At 39.2% G+C, this 25829-nt stretch overlaps 1 protein-coding gene across 1 annotated transcript in view; it reads left to right on the forward strand.

Moving 5' to 3' along the window:
- Positions 1 to 7017, forward strand: part of IQCE (IQ motif containing E) — a 73160-nt gene extending 66143 nt beyond the window's left edge. Inside the window, exon 22 of the mRNA XM_027874877.1 lies at positions 2850 to 7017. Within this exon, the coding sequence (XP_027730678.1) occupies positions 2850 to 2980 (131 nt within the window). The 3' untranslated portion in view covers positions 2981 to 7017. The remainder of the gene's footprint in view (positions 1 to 2849) is intronic.
- Positions 7018 to 25829: the final 18812 nt, after the last annotated feature.

The raw sequence follows: 25829 nt of genomic DNA on the forward strand, positions 1-25829 counted from the left end.
CTCTCCTTCTCTCCCTCTCTCTCCCTCCCTCCCTCCCCCTCCCTCCCTCTCCCTCTCCCTCACACACACACACACTCATACACACACACATACATACTCATACACACATGCATAAGAATTTAAAAGAAAGGTCTACAGATACTTGAGGCACAAAAAGCTCAGTTGTCTCCCCATGTGCTAGGGTGCAAAGAATGTCTTCTGATAACTTTCAGACTCCTAAATAACTTTGAGTAGTTTAGCTTCTTACTGACTTTTAGTGGCCTTTAGATTTTTCTTTAAATCAGTGCTAAATTTTTAAATCAGTGATTAAATCAGTGGGAGAATGTATTTGTATTCCTCATTAGTCTTCTTGTTAAATAAGAGTAACTCTGAAGTCAAGATTTATTCTTGTGCCTAAAATTAATGTGTATTCATGTCATTCAGGTACTTTACTTTTATCATTCTATTTTCACTTAGGAAATGAGTCTGTAAGAAGAACTAAAATCAAGACAATTTGATATTCAAGCTGTTGTTTAATCTGATTATATGAAACTTTTAAAAAGCCTTAAAAACAAAACAAAACAAAACAAAAACCCAACTTAAATCTAAGTAACTTTGAAGGTTGATCTTTTAAATTTTGTTAGATTCCACATTAATCTTATTCCTTTTATTTCCCTGAAAGTTACAAAAAGAGAGAGAGAGGACAATTACAATATCTGAAGCAGCAGTGAATTATTATTTTGTTCTCTATATCTCAGATATCATAACGGCCATGATCAAAGAATTCGTCACCAAATGGTCATCCTGTTGGTGATGAACCTCCTAGAATTGGTCCTGAGGAAGCAGTCCTGGTCTCTTGGTGGAACCATACTCATATCTCAATTAAGTGACTAATCACCTTGTACTTAAATCTTTATGAACCAGTTTGAGAGATATCTTTTTCTTGGTATGTGGAAAGAGAGTTCACCTTTTTCCAAACAATTCTATCAGCTGGACCGTTGAACTTGACTAGCAATTACGTTGTTTTTAAAGAGTCATAGTCTTGATGGAGTTATCCAGAGTAGTGTTTCAGAATACCCTCCTTCCTATTAGTTCTGTAGAATTGTTTTCTGAGAATAGGTAAAAGGTTTTGGACATAATGCAGGTGAGAAGAAAAAGAATTTTAATTGTGATAGAGTATTTGGAGAGATGATTTACATCTTTATGACTCATCTTTTCCTTTTTTTATTTTATATAAGGTATGACTATAATGAAAAGAGTCTTTAAAAATATACATACTGGATCTTAAGCATCCAAATGAGTGCAGTCTTTTTCAAAGTGACAGTCACTTTATTTCAGTGTCCTTCCTTACGGAAAATAAGTTTAGAATTACTTTATAGGAATTGACTTTGGAACCTTTCTGCTGCCCATTCTTGTATTTTTTTTTGTTTGTTTTATTGTTGTGTCTTGTTTTTACTTGACTTTTATTTCTAAATATATCTCTCTTCCTCCCCTACCCAGAAAGCTGTGCTTTATAACAAAGAATAAAAAAGAGGGAGAAAAGAAATTTAACACAATTACCCAAGTCTGGTAGTTTATGCAATGTTCCACACTCCTAGTCCCTCACGTCTGCAATAGAGGGATTTTTCATCTCTTCTCCAAAGCCAAACTTAGCCATTATAATTATGTGGCACTCAATTTCATTTCTTTTGTTCTTTCCATTTACATTGCCATAGCTATTATGTGTTTATTTTCCTGGTTCTACTTATTTCATTTGGGATCAGTTCACATAAGTCCTCCCAAGCTTTTCTGAATTCTTCAAACATGTTTCTCATGGTGCAATAATATTCCATTACATTCACATACCACATTATTCACATTGTTTAGCTATTCCTCATTAAGAATCTGTTTTGTTTCCAATTATTTGTTACCATGAAAAGTTGACACATTCTTTTGAATAGCTTTGGTGATGGCAAACTTCAATTGTTCAAGTATGGATTTAATTCATTAAAATAGCTCAAAGTCATTTGGAGCCAAGTCTAAATAAGGTGGGTCATGAAGTTGAACTCTTTTCCACCTATTATTGCTAAAATTGAGTTCTGCCATGTGCATGTGTGCATTTTTAAAGGTGTGTTTCACTCTTTGGTCAGTTCACTCTTTGGTCCTCAGTTTCCTTCCTCTGTAAATTGAAGGGTTCAACTAGATGACTTCTAAAGTTTCTTCTAATTCCAAACCTGTGGTTCTATAAAATAATGAAATTGATTTTCTTGCATGCCTCACTGCCTGGTTCTGAAGATGATTCTTAAGAATCATAGTTTTAAAGCTGCAAGGGACCTTAGCAATCTTCTAGTTCAACTCCCTCATTTTACAGATGAGGAGAATGAGGCTAAGAGAGAGTAAGGAAGACTGTTTCCTGGGATTCCCAGTGCAACATTCTTTCTGCTGTGCATCCTCAGATGACTGCGTTCAAGCACAGCACTCATTTTGTTGCATACATTCTGGCACAGTTGTTATCTTTAGCACAGTTGTGTTCCTTAATCAAGCCTTACCTGGAAGGGACTAAAGCATCCCACTTTGACTTGTCCTGTTTTTCACTGGGTCCATTTTCCCCACTGAGACATGGTCCTGGTGCTTTTAGCTCCAGGTTCCTTCATTTGGAGATAGTATTTGTAATGACTTGAAGAGATTTCTTGATAAAACCAAGTAATTCTGGCCAGTGGTCTATGTTGTACTGTTTTTTTTACTCCTGCCTGTAGGGGGAGAACTGATGATGTTTGTGTGTCTGAAATGAATGTTGTTTGTTCTGGAAGTTCAGTTGCCTGTAGAGAATTGTTTCTTTAAGGAGCTTATATGGTGTTATTGAATCTCATTTTCTTTGTGGTTAATTTCAGCTGTTTCCTCCCATACCCGATTGCAGTCCATTGTTGCTCCACCAGTGGATGAAGTAAGCTCCGACGATTCCGATGATATCGTCATCTCTCCATCTCTGCCCATGAAGAAAAAAAACTCTCCCCATGTTTAGCTCTAGGCTTTTGTAACTGTTTATAGAAACTACCCCACACATGAAACTGTTCTTTATTATTGGATGAGGTTAAGGCTAAAAGCACATAGGACTACCTTGAGCCCTTATTCTCTAATGCTGGCAAAGCAATTTGATTGGTAGGGAAATGACATCTATTTATTCTTCATAGAGATTTAAGGCACCAGGCTAGCCACAATGCAAAAGTTATGATGAGTGGTAGAGGATCAAAGAAAGCTTTAGGGAGAGTCCAGGGTAGCTTTTCCCTTAGTTTTTGACAGCATCATTATCAGCATTATTAACAGATGAGAGCTATATTTCAAAGTACAAAAGCTGAATTTCACCTTCTTGTAGTAGAGCTCTTGTGGGCATGATACCTCCCACATTCCTGGGTGTATCCACCTACCTGCTTTAGAGCTCTCTACTGTACAACTCTATAAAGTGGAACTGGTGATTATGTCACTGGGAAAATAAAAATTAAAAAACACAATTTTATAAACCAGAGAAGCTACATTAAAAGTACTTTTGAAAATGTATTAGATTGTCTTAGCAAGGTGGCCTTACAAAGGCCAGCTGTTGGTGTGGCAGGCTGAGGAGAGGAGAGGAAAAGTTACTGATCACAAAGTGCAAATGAAGTCCTCCCTGTCCATTCTGTATATAAAGAGTCCTTGGGTTCTCATCGTCAGTTGTTTTGTTCCTGCTGCATAGTGAAGGCCACTCTTAAACCTTGAGCAGCCCTAGTCCTTGGTAAAGGCCATAACTAGCAGTAGGCCAAATGCTGAATTCCTCCAGAATCCAGCTGCCCCAAATGGAAAGAGCTGCCATACTTGAAAGGAACAACTGAAACACTAGGGATTGTGTGTGTCAGAATAGCACCTCATCTTCTATGAGGAATATTTTTTTAATAGAACTAGTTGAAAAGTGAAAAATTCATTCAAACACCCAAATCTTTTTGCTTTGTTATTAATTTTCATGGTGTCAAATAATTGTTCCTTGAAGAAAAATTTTTTTGACTGGTGGATTGACTGAGCTGATTGGTGGTTTTAGGATTTGGGGAATTCAGTCTCACATTTTGTTTCTTTATGATCTTCCTCCTCCTTGCTTTCACTAGGTTCCAGAGCTAATCTGTTCAGTCAGGCATAAGCACCAGGAAGATTTAGTTAAAACTAAGAAATCCTTGCCTGTAACTGTTCAGTCAGTATAGGTTAAAAATTAAAATTTCTATTTACTTCTCCCCCACTTAAAAAAAAAAGAAATTCATTCAATTTCTTTCTGCGTCTGCTTTTTAACTCTTAGGAATTAATGATCCAAGAAGTTATTTATAACTTTCTGGGGAGAGGGTGAGGGGAGGGAATGATAGCCTTCCTTTTCCTATTAGGAGATTTGGTTGTGTCTACCTTTAAGCCCAAGACTTCTTGTCCAGATAAGGGTGTGGATGGTGACAGGATAATAGGCAACTGTCAAACCAAACAATGGTTACTCGGGCAGACGTGTTCAACGAGCTTCTGTCAAGTCAAAGAAGTTTGATTCTTCTCTAAAATGTTAAGAGTAAGGCTGGAAGGAAGTACAGATGACCTAATTTATAATGTGATCTGTAGGTGTCTTTTGAAGTAATAAATAGGGGAAAGCCCAACCCATTTTCTTCAGCATTTCTAATATGATAAGAGAATTATTTTTGTTAGTAGGCTTAAGTTTTTAAGTAAGAATTATAAATGTAATTATTCTTTCTGTATGTTATACTTCAATATTACATTTAAGAACTTTTTTTTTTTTGGAGGAGAGGAAGTAAATATATAAGTTCAGTCCTTCAGCTACCTGAACTCTATCCACAGCCAGACTTCCAAGGAAGTGAATGCTCTTTGCATTTCTGTCAGAGGAATAAAATCCCTTTTAGCAGAGGAGGGGCATGTACTACTCTGGTTTCCTGAAATGCCTGTGCTCAGGGATTTCTGTAACTCTTCCTGAAGAAAAGCATAGGATGTTGTCAGTTTCTGGTGTGTCTTAACGGTTGCCATTCTATGTATGGTCCTTTCTGTTGTGTGCTACTTAAGTTAAAATTGGCAGAAAAAAGCTGCTAGTAGTGTTTGGTAGGAGGAGAAGATGTGCCAAACCCAAGTGTGACTTGTGCGTATGAAGAGAAAAGAAAGCTTCTCAGGCTGACATGCCTAGCTGAAGAAAATAGGCCTCTTTCTCCAGATTGTGCATTTTCCTTCAGTTGAAACAGAATCTCTCTTAATATTTTGCTGCCTACAATATGACCCCCTCCATGATCCATCTGTGTACTTGCACCCTTATTTGAGTTCCCTAGGAAATTGTCCATTTGCCTGAGCAGAAAACAGCTTCATTTATTGAAAGTCATTTAAGGACCTCAGAAGAAAGCCAAATGCCTATATGAGTGTTTCTGGATCAATCTCAAGGTGAAGATTTGAGAAGTGAGAATTCTCACTGTTTGTGGAATAAACTAGGACCTTATTCCTAAAGATCATGTTTGCACATTGCAAAAGCTTGACTATATTCTGATAGTCTCCATGAGTAGGCTCTGGCTTAACCACCCACCTGAAGATGGTGGCTCATTCCTCTGATGGGAGAAGGACTTGTATTACTACCTTCTACATCCTCTCTTGGAGAAGGAAATGGCAAACTGCTGTGGTATCTTTGCCAAGAAAACCCCAAATGGGGTCATGAAGAGTTGAATATGCCTGAAAAACTGAACAACTGAACCTTCTCTCTGGATAAATAGAACTGCAAGTCGTAGGCCTATTTGCTTAACATCTTTCACCCCAACACCACTGCATTCCCTTGAAAATACAAAATATATAAAGAAAGAAGCAAAATATTACTTTCTGTTCTTATTGTGTAAAACGTTTAATTTTGAAGAGAAAAAAAAACAAACTTTCTCAATCTCAGCTATACTCTTTAAGTAGAAGTGATGGTATCACTCTATGAACAGAAAGCTTAATTTTAGATAGGGAATTTTTCATCACTTTTCTCCCAGATGTGTGTGTTAGTTTTTTTAAATATCAATATCCATTGTTGAGATGGTGCCTGATAAAGTGATGCTTCTATTGAATTTAAGGGACTGAAAGGGCTTTTTAACTGTGGGTTATCATAGCTCACACCAGCATTCTCAGCCAAAGGAAGCTAGATGGCTGCTTCACAATGAAGCTGCTTCTATTTTATCCCTTCACTGGAAATACTGTCTGAACAGTATCCATAGGCTGCTGCTAGCAACCCTCCATCCCTACTGCTACCCTTTTCTGTGGAACTGACCTTCCCCACTGGATGGCTTACCCCTGCTGAGCTTTCACATCCATAATTGTTCTCTTCCATGGGATGGGGGAAAAATACCCTTGTCAGAAGCCGGGGACAGGTTGTTCCATTAGTTTTTCTGTAGATGCCCTTAGAGTTATGTGAGAGTGATTTATAATTAATCTAAGTGGTAGTACATCTATATGGATCACTTGCTTCAGGTTCCCCTACTAGGCCTGGAGATACTGGGAAAAGAATGGGGGGACAGGTGGGGTGCAAGATATGTGGAATATGCAGGTGTCAAGGCCAAAGTGATAGAGCTTCACAGTCTCTTCTGAGATGGGAGCTGTTTAGATGATGCAAATGGTTAAAAGGGGACTCCATTAGTGAGTTAGACAGTAATGCAAAACTATTATCTGCACATTAGAATCCATTACAGGGACACTCATTTTAAAAAACTGAACTGTAAAGTGTTTTAAATGGAGTTAAATCTAAGATGCTAGAAGTATTTGTGTTAGCGTCTTGATCCCAGAGAAAGGAGAAAGTAGTGCAGTGGAAGGTATAGCCTGGAGAAAGGGATTTGAAGGCAAAGGGAAGAAGTGCCCACTTGGAGGGTCAAACTAAACACTGCCTAGATAGGACATGTCTTCCGATAGGCTATGAAATGCAATAGCTATAAAACTGCTTAGACCTGATGATGGGAAGTGGGGTAAAAGTATAGGGGGAAGGGGAAGAAGCTTGAAATGTTAGGAATGTTTACTTTTTCTTTTTTTTGGTGAGGCAATTGGGGTTAAGTGACTTGCCCAGGGTCACACAGCTAGTGTTATGTGTGTGAGGCCAGATTTGAACTCAGGTCCTCCTGACTCCAGGGACAGTGCTCTATCTACTGCGCCACTAGCTGCCCCTACTTTTTTTTTTCTTATACCATTCTTATTAAAGAAATTAATGATTCTGATTAAAAGGATTTCATTTGACCTATACTCACCATTACTCCCAAAAAGAAAAATGGAAGAAATGTAACCTTGGTTTTCCAAATGGATCAGAGCCCATTCTCCTCCTTTTCCTCTTTGCCAGCCACAAAACCAATTGAATTTAGGAATTTAGGAAAAGGCTTGGATCTATCAAGACAGATCCAGCCAAGAAATAAATGCTCCCTGTAGAAAAGACCAAAGACTTGTAAAGTCTTCAAAGTACAAATGAAAATTATTTTCTTGTTGTGGAAGCTCTGTCTGCTCAAATGATGCTCTTCCTCCATAATCTATAGGGATTTACAGTAGACTTGAGGAAGCAAGCATGATGCCTTGGCCAGATTGTGGACTTGCATCTCTCATGCCATCACCTCTTCAAGTGCCTATGTCCTAATAAATGTGGGATACTGTTTTATCCAGTCCTATGTTGATCATGGTTAAATGATTTTTTTTTAAGTTGGAGAAATTAGGAAGACTCTAAAAAGGACGAAATGTAAAACTGTTAACTTGGTTTGCTAGAAAGAGCATTGCTTTTCATGGTTTCTTAAATTTTTTATTTAGAACTGTTCTAATATTGTAAATAATTTATACATGAATCTCTTGGAGTGGGAAAGGTTTTTACTTTTCTTCTCATCATTAGTCTTTATAAATAAAAGTTGTTCTGCAGAATAATTGTCTTGATTGCCCTATAAATGGTTCTTCTAAAATTACTTCCAGGTGTATTATTGCTTTAATTCACATGGCACAAAGGCTTTAGAAATCCCATTTTCCTAGACTTACATAGTTTTGTTCCTGTCATAACATGGGCCCTGAAATTTAGAAACAGGCAGGATCCTGATGTGTCTTTCTCCCTGCCAACATAAGAGGCCTACTTGAGCTGGTGGCTCCTGGATCCATCTTTTAACCTTCTGTCCAGTGCACACTGATGAGAAGAGGAGCTGAAAGAAACTGAAGAGTCAAGGAGTATTTTTGCTAATTTGACTGAGTATTTGTTTCAGGAGCAGTTAAGAGGCCTTCCCTTGGAATTCAAACAATACTCATAGAAATGTCCAAGAAAACGAAACAAAACAAACAAACAAAAACCTGATGGGTTTTATCTCCTGTATTGTTTTTCTTTGATTGCAAAGGGCAGTTGCAACAAGGTGATTTCAGATTAAATTTTGTACATTCCCTTTCCACTAAACTGCTTGCTCTGACACCTTAAATCCTAGGTCTGTGTTGTTTTGGTTCCTTCAAGATTACCTTGTAAATTGTCCCCAGTGTTTGGAAGCTGGGCAGTGTTCTCCTGTAGTAAGTTGCTCACTTGGAAAACTTTGTGATTTGCCCTGAAGACCTGTAGGATTCTGCATTAACTAGGAAAGAACAGTCTGCAGGACACAGAGCTTTGGGCCTCAAACCTGTATCTTCCCCAAGAGTTCCTTTATTTCAGTGAGGCTTATATTTATTAGCAGAAAGTCAAATTCTATGTTGTGAGTGTTCTGCACTGGAATTGTGGAGGGTGAGACCACCCACTCTTAGCATGCATTTAGCCATTTACAAATTATTTAACAATTAGACTTTCAGGGTTCCCACAAAGAAGAATTTCCATTCTTGCTCTAGACTGTTCTCCAGATGGGAAAGGAAAAATCCACTGTGATGCAGTCTATATGCCTCTGGGAACATTCTTTCCTACTAGAATGTTCATTCCAAAGATTGGGATCCATGAGTTATCCCCAAATTCCATTTTCCAGAATACTTAAGAATGTAAGAGCCCCTAAGACATCTAGGGAAAAAGTACTTCCTTACCTTTCCATTCTTTTCCATATTCTGAAAAAGGCAGTTTTACCATAGAAGGAGCACTGGACCTGGGGTTGGAAAATCTCTATTCAAGTCCAGCCATAGAACTGTGGGCATTACAACCTCTCCAAGCCTCAGGCTTCTCACCCATATAATGAGGATGCTACTGCTTGGATTCATTGTATGCAATTGCTGTTCATAAATTATTTATTGAGGTTAAATCCAGCTCTTGCATTTCCTAGACAACTATGTTTGACCTCTCCTATACAATTAAGCATTTTCTAACTTGTATTATAGTTATTTGTGTACATGTTTCATCCCTCCTACTAGTCCGTATGTAAATGTGACCTGTTATTTCTAGAGGGTTCAGAACTTTAACAGTTAAGGTGGAGGGAGAGTGGGGGAATAGGTCTTGGATCTCTTCCTTCCATGTCATGGCTCTTTGTCCAAAGCTCTCCTCCTTCAGCCTGTCAAGGTAAAGGTAGCTGCTTTAATATCTTATTTGATCTAGCCCAATTTAAGCTTGGAGTGTCATGTCTGTTAGACATTGCTGACCTAAGGAATATAAGGAAAGTTTAGTTTTCTAGTGCCCTTATTTCCATGGTACTGGTCTTAACTGGAGAGAGGTGGAAGGCAGAGCATAAGAATCATGACCCGTATGTTAATTAGGCAGCAACATAATAACATGAGGTTCAAAGGAAAAGCTCATCATGCCCACTATAAGAAGCACTGTTCCAAGTTAGGAAGTGAAGCCAGCCATTCACCTTAATGCAGTCCTTAAACACTTTTTCCAGCCAAAACTCACTTTCAATCATCCTTGTCAATGAAATGGAATAAGAACAGGCTTTCTTATTCAAAAGAAGCAGGCAGTAAGCCCACCAAGCCAATGGGGTTAAAAAGGCATGCAAGATGGAAAAAGCTCTTATAGCAACCACCTTGAGGAGAAAAAGGAATCTGGTATCCACGGGGCTTGCAGAGGTGGAGAAAATCCCAACCTGCTGGAAAAGAGGAAAGGAGAGAGTGCTACAGCTATGATGTAACTAGGTATGTCTATGGCAGCTGCAGTATTAGAAGAGCCTAAACATGAGATGAGCATCATAGAATTTGCAGATTCTCTCCCCACCCACCACTACCCCAGATTCATAGTCTTGGATCCTTACAAGTCTCACTATCATCAACTCCTTTGGTGTCCCCAGATTCTATAAGGAATCTGGATTTAGGGGGAATCTTACATGCAAACAAATTAGAGAAAATGTAGCTGGTATATGTACATGACTCAATCAGGTCATATGGAGTACTTAGCACATAGGACCAGTGAACTGGACCCTAGAGCCAGCCAGTTCCTCTCGGCTAAGAGGGATCCTCATTGTTTGGTACCACTTTACTCCATTTCTTCCCCTGCTGTCTAGGACAGATCATCAGTGTAAGAAGATAGCGACTAGGGCAGACACCCTATCCAGGAATAAAAATTAATGACTGGAACTTCCCTTGTCCTTTATCTCTTTTAAGCAACTTGCCCAGGGTCATATAGCTAATAAGCATCTAAGGTCACATTTGAACTCAGGTCTTCCTGACTTCAGGGCCAGTGCTCATACCACCTAGCCATCCTGTATCATCTCTTAATACAGGTCCTTGAGCAGGCTGGATAGGGTGGGGCTTGATTGTGTTTTCAAGCTAGCTTGTAACTGCTTCCTATCCTTTCCTACATTGTAGAATCTTACAATTAAAGTCCTAGAGTTAGGAAAGGAATCTTAGAGGTCATCTAACCTAAGACTTACATGAAGCCTATATCTTCTCTAAAGCAACCTGAATAAGTGATCATTTAGCATACCTCCAGAGGCAGCCTATTCCATTTTTTGTACAACTGTTAGAAAGTATAGATTGATAGAAATCTGCTTTCCTGGGACTTCCACCTAAGGGTCCTAATTCTGCTCTCTGTGGTCAAGCAGAAAAAGGTGACCACCTTTTGCACATGATAACCTTTCAAATATTTGAAAAATATGTTCATGACTTGATTCCCAGCCCCACTACTAGTTGCATGTTCTCCAAGCCAAATATCCTTAATTTCTTCAACTTGTTTTTGTATGACATAGTTTCAAGTCCTGGATGTCCCCTTCTAGAGGTGTACCAGCTTCCTTCAATGACATTCCCAAAATGTGGTGCTAAATTACACATCCTCGAAGTACTACTCATTGATAGTACTCAGCTTCCTGAGGAGATCTGTGGGAGTAAGATGGAATATCAAGCATTGAATGAACATTGATTGAGCAGAAATTTTTTTCTTTGTGCTGCTGCCAAACACTGTGCTAGGTGTTAGGGATATAGAGAGACCCTCACCTTTTACAGATGAGGAAACACAGGCATAGAGAGACTAAGAGATTTATTTGTCCAAGATCACACAGTTAACAGCCTACCTGAGATTTGAACCCAGGTGGTCTGATTCCCAATCCAGCACTTTGTACTCAATGGCATCTGATGGTTGTGTGTATGCATATGTGTGTGTGCATATATACATATATACTTATGTACATGTACATATATGTCCTGGATTCACAGAACCTGGGGGAGGGAAGGTGTGATGTATGTATGTATGCATTATGTATAAATGCATAATGATATGCCAAGTGCTGAATGAATGGTACAGTCATTGCCCTAGTTAGGAGAAGACACATCACTGTGGGAGAACTTGAACTGGGCTTTGAAAGACTAGTAAAATTTGGCTATGAGGGAGAGGATTAGAGAAGATACTTTTGATCTGAGTTCAATGAATGCAATATGAAGTGTTCACTAGAGCTGCCTCCTTATGAAAACAACCTTGCTGCTCAGTCAGTGAGAAGAGATCTGAAGTTTAAACAGTCTTTCTAAATAGTCAATTGTAATTGATTTTTAATGTGTCATAGAAAGGGATTTAGTCATGTCCCTGCATTGTACTATGGTGCTTACAGGGATTAATTAGCTTGGTGATAGAGGTACCTTCTCTTCACAATGTGTGGTTTATAGATGGAGTAAGGAAAATGAACGTTTACATAATTAAGTCCTGGGCAATGAGATCTGGAGACGATGTAACTGAAGCTGTCCCTGGTGGAGAACAGGGAGGGCTCTGGGTAGGCATGCTGTTCCCTTTTACTTTTCCCTCCCTCATGCCTTCTCTCTTTTTCACCCTGATGAAATCAGATTATAATTAACCCAAGGATAGCTTTGAAGCAGGAAAGAAGCCACAAAAAAAATAGAAACTGGGTATAGAGAGGGGGAGGATAGTGGAAGGGTAGAGGGGTAGTCTCTCCTGATTTTACCTTAGTAAGTAAGGGAAGACATTTTATGGGATCGGTTATTTGTAGCTGAACCCCAGGTTTCATAGAATTACAAACCAGAAGGGATCTTAGAGATCACTGTCTGACCTCTTTAATAATAATGACTCACATTTCTACAGCACTTTAAAGTTTACAAAGCATTTTCTTAACCAACAATACTATGAGTTATTTAATGCAAGTGTTTATTATTCATTCCCTTTTTATGAATCAGGAAAGTGGGGCCCAAAGAGTGACTTATCCATGGTCACACAGCTAGTTAGTGTTGGAGTGGGACACAAATTTAGGTCTCTAAACTCTAAATCCAGTATCATACCATGCTGCCTCCTTTTATTTTTTAAAGAATCAGCTTAAGGAATCCTCCCATCCGTTTGAGGCTGACTGCCTAAGTCACTCACTCACTACCCAATAACCAAGTATTAAAGCCCGGAGTTAGGGCAGTGTCCTGCCCCGGGGAAGGAAGGAGGGAGATGGACGGACTAGGGATTGCCTTGGTTGTAACCCACCCCGAAATACAGCATTACTGTAGAGAGGTAACATTCTCATTGACTACTCTTTGCCATCCCATTGTTTTCCTTCATCTCCCAGGGTCCCAAGAATTGGATCTGTTACCATATATCTAAGTCAATTATCAGCCTTATTCTGACTTTTTCTTCAAATGTTTTTTCTTTTTCCTTGAGCTGAGAGGAACTGGCAAGAATAGCAGGAAGAGGAGGAAGTGACCATCAGAAACTCCTCAGTCTCCAAGACCCTTTTGGCCAACTGCTGAGCAGGAATTTTACAAATTCATTACAGAATTTTGAGGATAAGGACCATATTTTTTCCCCTTTATGCTTTACTGAATTCTGGCACTTGTGGCTAGCTGCCAGGAAGATCCAATGTGGATTTTATATGTTACCAGTCACCAGAAGGTTTCCATGCTCATCTCCTTCCTTCCTTGTAATGGAGATCTACAGGCCAAATCCAACTACAGTAAGGCCTGCTTTATGCAACATCTTCAGGGGAATGAACTGTTCCACATAAGTACATATAAACCCATATAAAAGAAGCTTGCCCCTTTAAGCACCAAAACTTGTTTTGTTTTAAATCATTTTGGATGAAAATTTCTCTAAGATGCAATATATTTTTATAAACAGAGCATAGTGAACAGAACTGATACAGTAAAAAGAGCATCAGGTTTGGAATTAGAGGATGCATTAAAAATCCTGGATCTGCCATTCATTATCCATATAACTTTAGGCAACTCACCCATGTCTTAATCTTCCTTTTACAAATGTAAAATGAGGAGGTTGTATTAGGTGCCAACCTCTTAGGTCCCTTCTTAGGGTAGCTAGGTGGTGCAGTGGATACAGTGCAGGCCTGGAGTCAGACTCATCTTCCTAAGTTCAAATCCAGCCTCAGCTACTTACTAGCTGTGTGACCCTGGGCAGGTCACTTAACCCTGGTTGCCACCATTTCCTCATCTGTAAAATGAGCTGGAGAAGGAAACTGCAAACCACTCTAGTATCTTTGCCAAGAAAACTCCAAATGGGGTAACTGAAGAGTCAGAAAGCATTGAAATGACACAACAACAATAGGTCCCTTTCAGCTCTAAATTTATGATCTTATGATCCTGACTCAGAATCATGACTTTGTAAAAGTAACTTCATCTTACTTGGGTGGGGGTAAGAGGCAGGGAGGGAATATATTAAAAACAGATAGGACTCTGAGGCAATACACACTGATGGTTCCCCCTCCAATGAAGACACGATTGTTATATTAAATAACATATCTGATAGCCAAATCAGGGAGGGATAAAGTAGAGAAGATAACTATAGGTCAGTCCCACAAGAATATTGATGCTAAAATGTAAAATAAAATTTTAGCAAGTAGACTATAGCAGTATATCCAAAAATTATTCATTATAACCAAGTTGGATTTATACTAGGGATGTAGAGATGGTTCAACATTAGGAAAACAATTAGCATAATAATGTAAACAAAAAAACCATATGGTTCTGTCAGTAGAGAAGACAATCTTTGACAAAACATAGCTTTTATTCATATAAATAACCCTAAAAAGCATAGGCTTGGAAGGGCCCTTCTTAAAATAGATTAGATGGCCACTGAGGTGCCTTCCAACACTCCAAGTCTATGATTCTGTGTTTCTTTAATATTATAAAAAGCATATCTCTAAAACCAAATATCATTTGCATGGTAAAACACTGAAAACTTTCTTAAGTGCAGGGTGCCTCCTTTCCTCAATACTTTTTGACAGTTCTAAAAATAACAGCTATAGCAATAAGTTGAAAAAGATAACTTTAAGGCATAACACTGGCAAAGATAAAATTGTCTTATTGCAAACGACATGATGGTTTACTTAGAAAACCCCAGAGAATCAGTGAAGAAACTAACGAAGATAATGAATAACTTCAGCAAAGCAACAGGATATAAAATCCATAAAAATCAGCACTTCTATACAGTATCAACATAAACTAGGAGGAAATGATAGAGAAATTACTTTCACAATAATTACAAAATGCATAAAGTATCTGAGATTTAACTTACCAAAACACACTTAGCAAATTTATAAGAACACAAGTCATTCCCTGATTGATAAATGCTCAAAGGATATGAAGTTTTCGAAAGAAGAAATTAAAGTTATCTATGGTCATATGAAAAAATGCTCTAAATCACTTTTGCTTAAAGAAATACAAATTAAAACAACTCTGAGATACCTATCTCATACCTATCAGATTGGCTAACATGACGAAACAGGAAAATGATAAATGTTAGAGAACATGTGGGAAAATTGGAACAACAATGCATTGTTGGTGGAGCCGTGAACTGATCCAACCGTTCTGTGGAGCAATTTGGAACTATGCCCAAAGGGCTATAAAACTGTGCATACTTTTTAATCCAGCAATACCACTTCTAGATCTGTATCCCAAAGAGATCATAAAAAGAGGAAAGGACCTGCATGTACAAAAGTAATTATAGCAGCTCTTTCCAAAGAATTGGAAATTGAGGGGATGCCCATCAATTGGGAAATGGCTGAACAAGTTGTGGTATATGAATGTAATAGAATACTATTGTGCTATAAGAAATGATGAGCAGGTGAATTTCAGAAAAACTTGGATATACATGAACTGATGTTGAATGAAGTGAGCAGAACCAGGAGAATATTGTACACAATAACAGCAACATTATGTGATGACCAACCTTGATAGACTTAGCTCTTCTCAGCAATGCAATGACCTAAGACAATTCCAAAAGACTCATGATAGAAAATGCTATCCACATCCAGAGAAAGAACTATGAAGTCTGAATGCAGATCGAAGCATACTATTATTTTCTCTTTTTTTCTTTTTGTTTTTTCTTTCTCATGGTTTTTCCTTGTGGTTCTGATCCTTGTTTACAACATAACTAATGTGAATATATGCTAAAAAAAAATAAAATGTACTCATATCCAATACTTCAGAAAAAAAGAGATCTAACAAAAAAAAAAAAACAACCCAAAACCAAGACACACTCAGGATTTGTATAAATACAACTTCAAAACGCTGCAAAAATAAAAATAAATAATAATTGGAAAGGGATTGTTTATAAGCCACACCAACATGTAATGATGAAACTACCAAATTACTCTACAGGTTTAATGTTAAGCTAGACAAAGTAATAATCATTTGGGGAAACAAAAGGTATAGAATCTGAAGAGAAATAATCATAAAAATCAGGAATGAATGGGCCTTAGCTTTATTAGAGCTCAACCTATATCATAAAGCAGTAATCATCTAAAGTCATTAGTATTAGTATTAATTAAAAAATTGAAAAACAGATCAGTGGAACAGGGATTGACTAGACAAGTCCCAGAAGTAACTAAACACTGAAACTTAGTGTTTGATAAATGCAAGAATACAAGCTATTGGGAGAAAGGTTCCCTATTTAACAAGTGTTTGGGGAAAAACTGGTAACCAATTTGGCAGAAATTAGGTTTCAAAAAGCATTTCATACCACATGCCATAATAATCTCCAAATGGAGAGGTGAGAAATCTAAAAGGTCACATTATTTGATATAATATGTAATGCTAAATGGAGCTTTGGGGCCATTAAACCCTAGGGGGTCCTGATGTGACTGTAACTTTTTTTTCCATCTGTCTCTTGGCCTCAGTTTCCTCATCTGAAAAATAAGGAGTATGGTGCCTTCTGGGTCTGACAGTATATGCTTCCATAGTCATTAGGAATGTCTTCTATAAATGTGCTATTCTATAATAAAGAGATGTCCTCAGACGTTACTGAAGTATATCATAGAGTTAATTGCCCTTGACTCTCAGACTCTTTTAGTGCTAGTATCTGCTTCTTATAGATTTTTCTATTTTCTTCTTCCATGTCAGCTCTCATTTCTGATGACTGTCACTATATCTCTCTCTCCTACTCCCCCTTTTTATTTGTTGTTTCTAGTCTATTATATAATAAAATAAATAACTAAACTTGTTAGGATAGTGTATAAAATAGGAGAAAATGGACACTAAGGGAGGGACTTAGGGGCTGAGTAAAATATTGGATGGACTTTGTAACATCTCATTTTGGCTGTTTTCCTCCTACTTTCTTCCTGGTTCTTGGCTATAGTCTAGGTAAGGGAGGCTGCTGGATAAATCACCTCCAGATAAATGAAGGTTTTCTATTCTTGAAGCACAGAAGAGCAGAAAGGGCATTGGACTAGAAAGTAGGGAACCTTAGATTTAAGTCCATTCTCTGCCATTAACCTGGCCCCTTTGGGTTTGGGTTTGGGTTCCCTCATTTTAGCCTGGATGATCTCTTAAGGTCCTTTTCATGTCTAACATTCTGTGATTCCACTATTTGACCACTTCCGCCTAGCTCTGGGCAGTGCCGGTATTAAGCCTTCACCCTATTCTGTGCAAGATGCTTGAAACCCTCCCTTAGACACTGTAGTCTTTCTTCCAGCCATTAATAGCACTGGGCTTTTTTGTATTACAAGCAGATTGAAAACTGTTCATGGGTGATTTACATCGGCTCTATCCAGCCAGGTCTCTGTGTTATTTCAAGTGTTTGCTGCAGCTGTCAGCCCTCCAAGCTCAGTTTAGTGCTGACAAAAGCTAGAGGACTAAATGAAAAAAAAAAAACAAAAAAAAAACCGAAAACACCACAAAACCTCAGCACCTCTGTGGAGACTGAAGGCTTGCTCACTTATTCTTTACTCTCCATACAGGGGTCTGTTGGAGCAGAAACATCTGGGGAGTGGCCTCCATCCAAGTGTAGCTGAGCTCTTAATTACTTTAGCACCATCTACTTCCCTCCTCCCCACTCTCTCTCATGTCCCCAGCACAAGGGTATTTTTGGCTCTGGCTTTAGTTCACAGAGGAACTTGTCACCCTTTCTTTGTGAAGACTGGGACGATTGTATGCTTTAGAAATGAGCTCTCAGTGAATAATTTCCAGTGCAGCCCTGGGAAAATCTATGGGAGGTGTCTGGGTTGAGAAGGGAAAAACCAAGCAGAGTCTCTCTGGACTATAATTCAAATTCACCCACAGAGCTAAAGACATCAGTGGATGTCTTTTGTTGGATTTACAGGGAGGAAAGAAAAGTTGCCAACCTCCCTTCACCTCCAATGAATTTGGTGTTTTGATAAACTTCCAATAATAATAATAGTAACAATTGTAATACTTAGCATTTGTATAGTGCTTTAATGTTTGCAAAGTGCTTTACAAATTTCATCTTCACAGCAGCCCTTAGAGGTAGGTGCTATTATTTATCCCCATTTTACAGATGAGAAAACTGAGGCAGAGCGTGGTTAAGTGACTTGCCCAGAGTTAACCAGCTACTAGGTGGCTGATGCTGGATTTAAGTTCAGATCTTCTTGACTCTGTGCCCTATCCACTGTGCCACCTAGATTTCTCTACACATAAGGTTTGATTTTTCTGAGGAAAAAGTGTTGTAGCACTCACTAGAGTAGGAGTTAGAAGAACTGAGTTCCAGTTGCAGCTTTCTTTCTGATTAACCATCTGACCTCTCAGCCTGCTTCTCTATCTGTAATATGACTGGGTTGAACTATAAAGGATCTTGAATTTCCTTCTCGCTCTTGCACAAAATTCATAACAGAACTAAAGATTAAAACGTGAAAATGTGAAAGGAAGAGTCACTTGATCGCCCAGTTGTTGCTTGAAGACTTCTGGTGTTAAGGAAGCAAGGCTGTACTGGTAAATGCCAAAGAGCTTACTACTCCAAAAATATACATGACACACTTTTAATCTTGGTCTGCATTATTCACATTTTCTCCCTCACTTTCTTAAGCATAGACAATCAACAATAAATCAAGCCCCGATATATAACGTTTGCCAATTTCCTTTTGGAGGTACAAATGCTCACACTGAAAATTTAACAATCAGCTCTCTTTGGCTGAGTTGAGCTGGCCCCAGCAAATCCCTGTAAGGAAACTACTATTTCTTGTGGCAGTTCATTCCATTTTTTGGGATGGCTTTAATTTTTAGAAAACTACTCCTCATGTCCCGCTGAACTACACCTTGCTCCTTGTTCTGCTCTCCAGGACCAAGCAGAAAAGTCTCTTCCCCATGAAGAGGGAAGTCCTTAGAGCATCGGCCCTGGAGTCAGGAGGACCCGAGTTCAAATCCAGCCTCAGACACATAACACTCACTAGCTGTGCGACTCTGGGCAAGTAACTTAACCCCAACTGCCCTCACAAAAAAAAAAAAAAAAAAAAAGAGGGAATTCCTTTGTATACATGAAGACTGCTGTGCTATCCTTACTAAGTTTCCTCTTGAAGATAAACATCCCCAGCTCTTTCAAACAATCTACCCATGACATAGTTTCTAAACTTTGCTCTTATAGTTGCCTTCTTTTGGACACACTCCATTTTACTAATGTCTTTCCTAAAGTATGGTACATGAAACTATACACAATACTCTAGATGTGCTTAGTAGAGCAGAACCCTCACACACACTCCTCCCCCAAGCTCATTCTACCTCCATCATTCAGGGACATTGTTCTTCTCTTAGTATAGCCTATGATTATATTAGCTTTTTTGACTACCACGTCACATTGTTGATTCATAGTGAAATATGGTCCACTAAGACCTTCTGATCTTTTTCACTGAACCTGCTTGTCTAGCTACACCCACCCTCATACATATGAAGTTAGGTTTTTTTTTTAACTCAAGTGTAGAATTATGTATATTTGCCTCTATTGAATATTAGCATTGACTCATCATTCTAATCAAACATCTTTGGGGATCTTGTGTTTTCCAATATATTAACTAGCTCCTCTAAGATTTGGGGCAGCCACACATTTTTTATAAGAATGCTATCTATGTCTTTATCTAAGTCATTGATAAAAATATTGAATGAATATGCCAAATGACAGATTTCTTGAGCAATCCATTAGACTTTCCTCCAACTTGATTTAGAGTACTCTTTGGACCTATTATTCAACCAATTCTTATTACACCAAATTGTACTATTATCCAGCCCACTTTTCTCCATCTCTGACATTATATAATTCTAATGAAATGACCTCTGCTTAAAGAAAGCTTTAAAACAAGGTTTCTCTTCCTGGCAAAGTTCTATAACACATTATGATGACTTGTGAGCATTTATAAAGGACAGTAGTGATCACTCTAAGCCAGGTAGTTTTATCAAGAACAAAATCATGTTGGACTAACCTCATTTCATTTTCTTTTTTTTTTCTTCCATCCCTCTTTCCTTCCTTTCTATCCATTACATTGTTTTTAGGTTTGGGGTTTTGGGGGGTTTTTTTTGTTTGTTTGTTTGTTTGTTTTTTGGTGAGGCAATTGGAGTTAAGTGACTTGCCCAGAGTCACACAGCTAGTGAGTGTTTTGTGTTTGAGATTGAATTTGAACTCAGGTCCTCCTGACTCCAGGGCCAGTGCTCTATCCACTGTGCCACCTAGCTGCCCCACTATTCATTACATTGCCTGGCAAATAATGAGCTATATAAATGCTTGTTGACTGATCAGGGAAATGCTAAATGAATGGAATATTTAGATTTTAGCAAAATATTTGACATAGTCATCTATGCTCCCCATATGTACAATATGAGGCGATGTCTCTAGAAGATTATATATTAGGTAGATTTAGGACTTTTTGAATGACCTGATCCAAATAGTAGTCATTAATAGGTCAATGGCAAGTTGATAGGAGCTCTCTAATGGAATACCCCAGGGACAGGTTCTTGACCTTGTGCTGTTCAATATTTTTATAAGTGACTTGGATAAAGACACAGATGGCATTCTTGCCAGATTTATGGGTGGTAAATGCTGGGAGGGATACTAACCCAATGAGTTGAGATCCAAAAAGATGTGGACAGGTTAGAAAAATAAGCTGAATTGAATAAGAAAAATTTCATAAGGAGGAATGTCAAGTTCATGGAAGCATAGATTTAGAGCTGGGAGGGACCTTCTCGCACCATCTAGCCCAAACCCCTAATTTTACAGATAAGAAAACAGACCCCAAAAGTTATGGAACTTGTTTAAGGCCATATAGGTAGTAAGGGGCAAAGCTGGAATTCATAATCAGACTCCCCTGATTCCCAAGCCAGCATCTTTTCCCTTTCACCACTCTGCTGGTCTCCCAACACCTCCCTCCCCCCCCCAAAAAAATCAACTTCATCAATACAGGATGGAAGAAAAAGTTTGACTAGAGAGTAGTTTCTGTGAATAAGATCTGGGGATTTTAATAGATTGCAACTCAAAATGAATCCATAGTATGAAATTACAGCCTTAAAAAACAAACAGAGGGCACAGCTAGGTGGCACAGTGGATAGAGCATCAGCCCTGGACTCAGGAGGACCTGAGTTCAAATCCGGCCTCAGACACAAAACATTCACTAGCTGTGTGACCCTGGGCAAGTCATTTAACTCCATTGCTTAGCCAAAAAAAAACAAACGAAACAAAACCAAAAAACAGAAACAAACAAAAAAAATCAACATAAAGAAAGGCAGAGTTGTCCATTTTGAAGAAAATCATCTCCAGTGTACTGTTCTTCCATTCTTGGCATGTTTTGGGAAAGACATAGACAAACTGGAGCTTGTGCAGAAGAAATCAGCTAGGATGGTGAGAAGACTAGAAACCATACCATACATGGATCAGTTGAAAGAACTGGAAATGTTTAGCCAGGAGAACAGAAAGAAGGAGGTCAGGGGTGGTGTGAGACATCATAACTGTCTTCAAATATTTGAAGAGATGTCATATGGAAGAGGGATTCTACTTATTCTGCTTCATATCGCAGAGAACAGGACCAGAAGCAATGGGTGGATTAATCTGCCAAAAGGCAGATTGAGCTTAGTGTAAGGGAGAGGTTCTTAACAACTAGCATTCTCCAAAGGTGGAATTGGGGTTTTCCTCAACCTGGAAATCTTTCAATGTAGGTTAGCTGATCATGCATCAGTGATATTTTAGAAGAGGTGCTTGATCAGATACAGGTTGGACTGGGTTAAGACTTGTCCTTTCCATTTCTCTGCTTCACATCTGTGAAGATGTGTTTTGGTCAGTGGTAGCCTTCATGGCATACTATCCTTGTTCCCTTAAGAAATGTAAAGTCCTCAGGACACCTACTTGAGGCAGCTGGGTGACACAATGTGCTGGGTCTAGAGTCAGGAAGACCTTGGTTCAAATCTGGCCTCAGACACTTACTAGCTGTATGACCCTAGGCAAGTCACTTAACCTCTCTGCCTCAGTTTCCTCATCTGTAAAATGAGGATAACAATAGCATCTACCTCTCAGAGTTGTTGTGAGAATTAAATGAAACAATAATTGTAAAGTATTTGGCACATAATAAGCTCTATATGAATGCTGGCTATTATTGTTATTACTTTTGTGTCCTGTTTCTTTAAAAAAATGCAGAGAAGTTTCTTATTTGTTTATTGACATCTTTATACCTTCAAAGGTTTCTTTTTTAAAATGGTTTATTGCTGCTTTTATTTTCAACATTACCGTCACTTCCTAATGACTCCCCTTTAACCTCCAATAAAACTTTCCCTTCTGCCAAAGAAACACAGTTCAGGAAAATGAACAGACACATTGTCCATGTCTGAAAAGGTATGCCCCACTCCACCCCTATGGTCCATCATCTCCCTGCCAAGAGGCAGAAAGCATCCTTTGTCATTAGTCCGGGAGTTTCTTCATCTATAATTCTGACAGTACTGCTGGGGTCAGATCTTGAGTCCCACTTGTGTAATTTGTTGAGCAAGTACCAGCCCCACGAAGGGGCAGTTCCTTACCCTTTGGATAGGTTGGCTTCACTTTACTTTTGAGTATGTTTGGCCTTGGCTGTACTGCACCTTTTATCAGCAGCTGTACGGCAATACTGTGGAAACACATTTCTAAGCTGTCACAGACAATTGGAGCTGGAAATAATACCCAGCAAGGGCGAAGTGCAGCCTGAGTGTTTATAAACACAGTTTTCCTAGTGAACGATAGTAAGATCTGAGTGTATGAATTGGTTCAGCTTGGACAGAGCACAATTACCTACAAACATTCTTGTGACATGAAAACATCAGCCAGAAGCTTATGCAGTGTTCTGTCTCTCCCTCTGTCTCTGTCTCTCTTTGTATCTCTCTGTCTCTGTGTGTCTCTCTTTTTGTATCTCTGTCTCTGTCTCTCACTTTCTGTCTCTGTGTTCCTCTCTCTGTCTCTATCTCTATATATCTCTTGCTGTCTCTATAACTCTATATAAAATCTTTTTTTCTCTGTCTCTGTGTCTGTCTTTCTGTCTCTCTTTCTCTCTCTCCCTCTCTCTCTCTCTCTATATATATATACACACACACACACACATATATATATATCTGTTTCTCTCTGTCTCTGTCTCTTCCTCTCTCCCTCTTTCTCTCTGTCTTTCTTTGTTCCTGTCTCCCTCCCTCTCTTTCTCTTTATCTGCTTCCTTCTTTCTACTCCCAAGTTTAAACTCCATAGAAAGTGTGAACTCCTTTGGAATGAGCCCAAACACAGTGAATTTGCTTTCTTCATTGTTCTGACTCCCGCTGTAATGCTCAGGCTGGTGGTTGGTAACTGGCCCTAACTTGTTTTCCAACTGGACTCTATAGGATGTGTGGCCCTGCCAAATGTGGGAGGATTGTTATTAAGGATTGTCAAAATGTTCTCTTTCTGCCCTGGAGAGCCTCAAAGGAAAAGCACATGGCAGGTTTCTTCCATCTCAAAGGGCCACCCCTGAAAATGTAATTCCTCTTTGTGTCAGGGGAACCCTTTCAGCACTGAGTCTACGCTATCCCTAATCCAGCACCACCTCCCTGATCCAGTGGAACTAACCTAGTTTTCTAGTTTTACCAGTAAGCTTATGTAGACCCTCTACCCTCAACTCTGTAGCACTGATTGTCTTCAGTAAACTCCTTGTCATTCTCCTGATAACTATGACATCAAGATTATAATAAAGGGACTCTGTATTCTCCCTCTCCCCAACCACAACATCTTGGCTTGGGTGGCACACTCTTGTAGAAAATCCAAATCATTGCATTCATATTCATTGAAATCTCCCCTTGGGATATCTTAGTGGTAAATTGGGGTGAACAATTGTTTTCTCCAAATTCACAGGTCATTAAACTGAAACTCAAAGATGTTAAATGCCTTAATTCAGATAATCCAACTGGTTCATAATAGTAATAGGAGCTCCTCCATTGGGGACCCAACTGGAACTGGCCAGTTGGGCAACACAGCTCCCTTTCTTCCTTTTTTACTTCTTTCCCTTCCCTCTGTCCACATAGGCTATCATACCCTTACCTGCTGGTACTTGGCCCAAAGCAATGTCAATTTTGATCGCTGAAACCTTGCAAGATATCTTGGAGTTTATTGCTAGATTTCTTTCTTAAGGACCATGCCTTAAACCTGGCTCTCATTGATTGGAGGACAATAGGTCCCAGGCCAAAACCAACTTGAGCTCTAATTGTTCAGAGTGAATGTAAATAGCAACTGTTTCTATTTTGATTTTTTTTCCGGACTAGGTAAAAAAAGCCATTCTCTGCCTCATTTCTTAACCTAGCCTTAACCACTGAATGGGCATTGCCTCAGTCAAATTGAGACTTGTTAAAGACCTTAGCTTAAAAAGGTCAAGGTCTCCCACTGCTTCCAGGGCCAACTCCAAGAATCTTGATCTATAGCTTGACATTGGACCCATAAGGTTCCAGAGGAGAAAGTGAGACTGGTAACTTTGCAGAGCCCTCCCTCATTTAAATCCAATTCACTTGCATGTCATGGCATCACCTCCCTGATGTCATGGTCCTCTTCAAGAATGAAAGACAAATAACAACAATAGCCCCAGGACTAGTTCCTGAGTGTCCTGAGTTTTTACCCCATCTTATCAACTATGAGTGGGATCTGTAGTTGTCCCCTATGTGAAAAACATAGATAATAATTTTTGTGCCCTAAGGTGGGGTACTGAACACGATAATTTCTTGAGATGCCTTTCAATTCTATGATCTATGGATACATGTGCATGATATAATTTTACATTATAATCCATACAATTCAGAATATGATTCATGATTAGTACATGTGCTCTTCATGACCACCTACCAAGCTTTCTGCACTATACTATCCCCTCTCCAACCTATCCTTCATAATCACTTCTGGCCAAATTCTTCCTTATGCCTAGGTCTGTTCATGTCACTCCCCTCCCCCAAAGTCTTTAATGGCTCACTATTGCCTACTAACCTTCCAACCCCTTGTGTTCAAGACCATCTTATCTAGCCAGGGCCTATCAAAACCCCTCCAGCCTTGCCATGAGTAGTTTCTATCTCATATTCTGCTCTCCAGCTAACTTTGACTATTCCCTGTTCACATACCACTTTCCTGCCTTCGTGTCTTTGTATAGTTATTTTCTTTGTCTGGAATTTTCCAAGACCATGGCCTTACTGGGATACTGACTTGGGAGAGGACAGTGGCCCAAAAAACCACTGGCATGTCAATACAGGATGGGGACAGGGTCTTCCCCTAGCCCAAAAACAAAGCTTTGAAGAGACAGGTTGAGCCATAGAAATTATTAGCTCCCCAACACTCCCTGTATCTTGTCTCCTTATCTAGTACTGACCCCCTGGCCTGAATCTTTGCTCTCACAACTGATTCCTCTTTTCTATCTCATCCCCTTGGATTTAAGTGTTCAGAAGAAATCCAGGAAACCAATCCACCTTAGAGTTTTGATTTACTCTTTTCAGAAATGATGCAGTCCCAGCCCCTCCCAGAGTTATCACTTGCCCTGATGACCAGCCCATGTTGGCTTCCCTCCAAAGGGACAGTGTTACCTGATTCCATAAACAGGCTGCCTGCTGCTGACAGTGGCAGCACCAGTGGCCGTACTGTAAGCCGCCTGGCCAGGGATCTCTCAGAATTGTGGTGCTGTAGCCACTGTTGGCTAAGACTTCTGAGGAATCAGCTGTGCTGAGAGAAACATTTGTTGCTCTTGGAGTTAGCTGCCCTTATCCTAACAGTACTGGGGTCCATCCCCCCCCCCCCCCCCCGGGGTGATTCCCCATTGACTGAGCCAAGGTAGCCTTCATGCAGTTGCATCAAGCTG

Source organism: Vombatus ursinus, unplaced genomic scaffold (assembly GCF_900497805.2).
Source record: "Vombatus ursinus unplaced genomic scaffold, bare-nosed wombat genome assembly UNPS02014807.1, whole genome shotgun sequence".
In the NCBI taxonomy this organism is placed as follows: Eukaryota; Metazoa; Chordata; class Mammalia; order Diprotodontia; family Vombatidae; genus Vombatus; species Vombatus ursinus.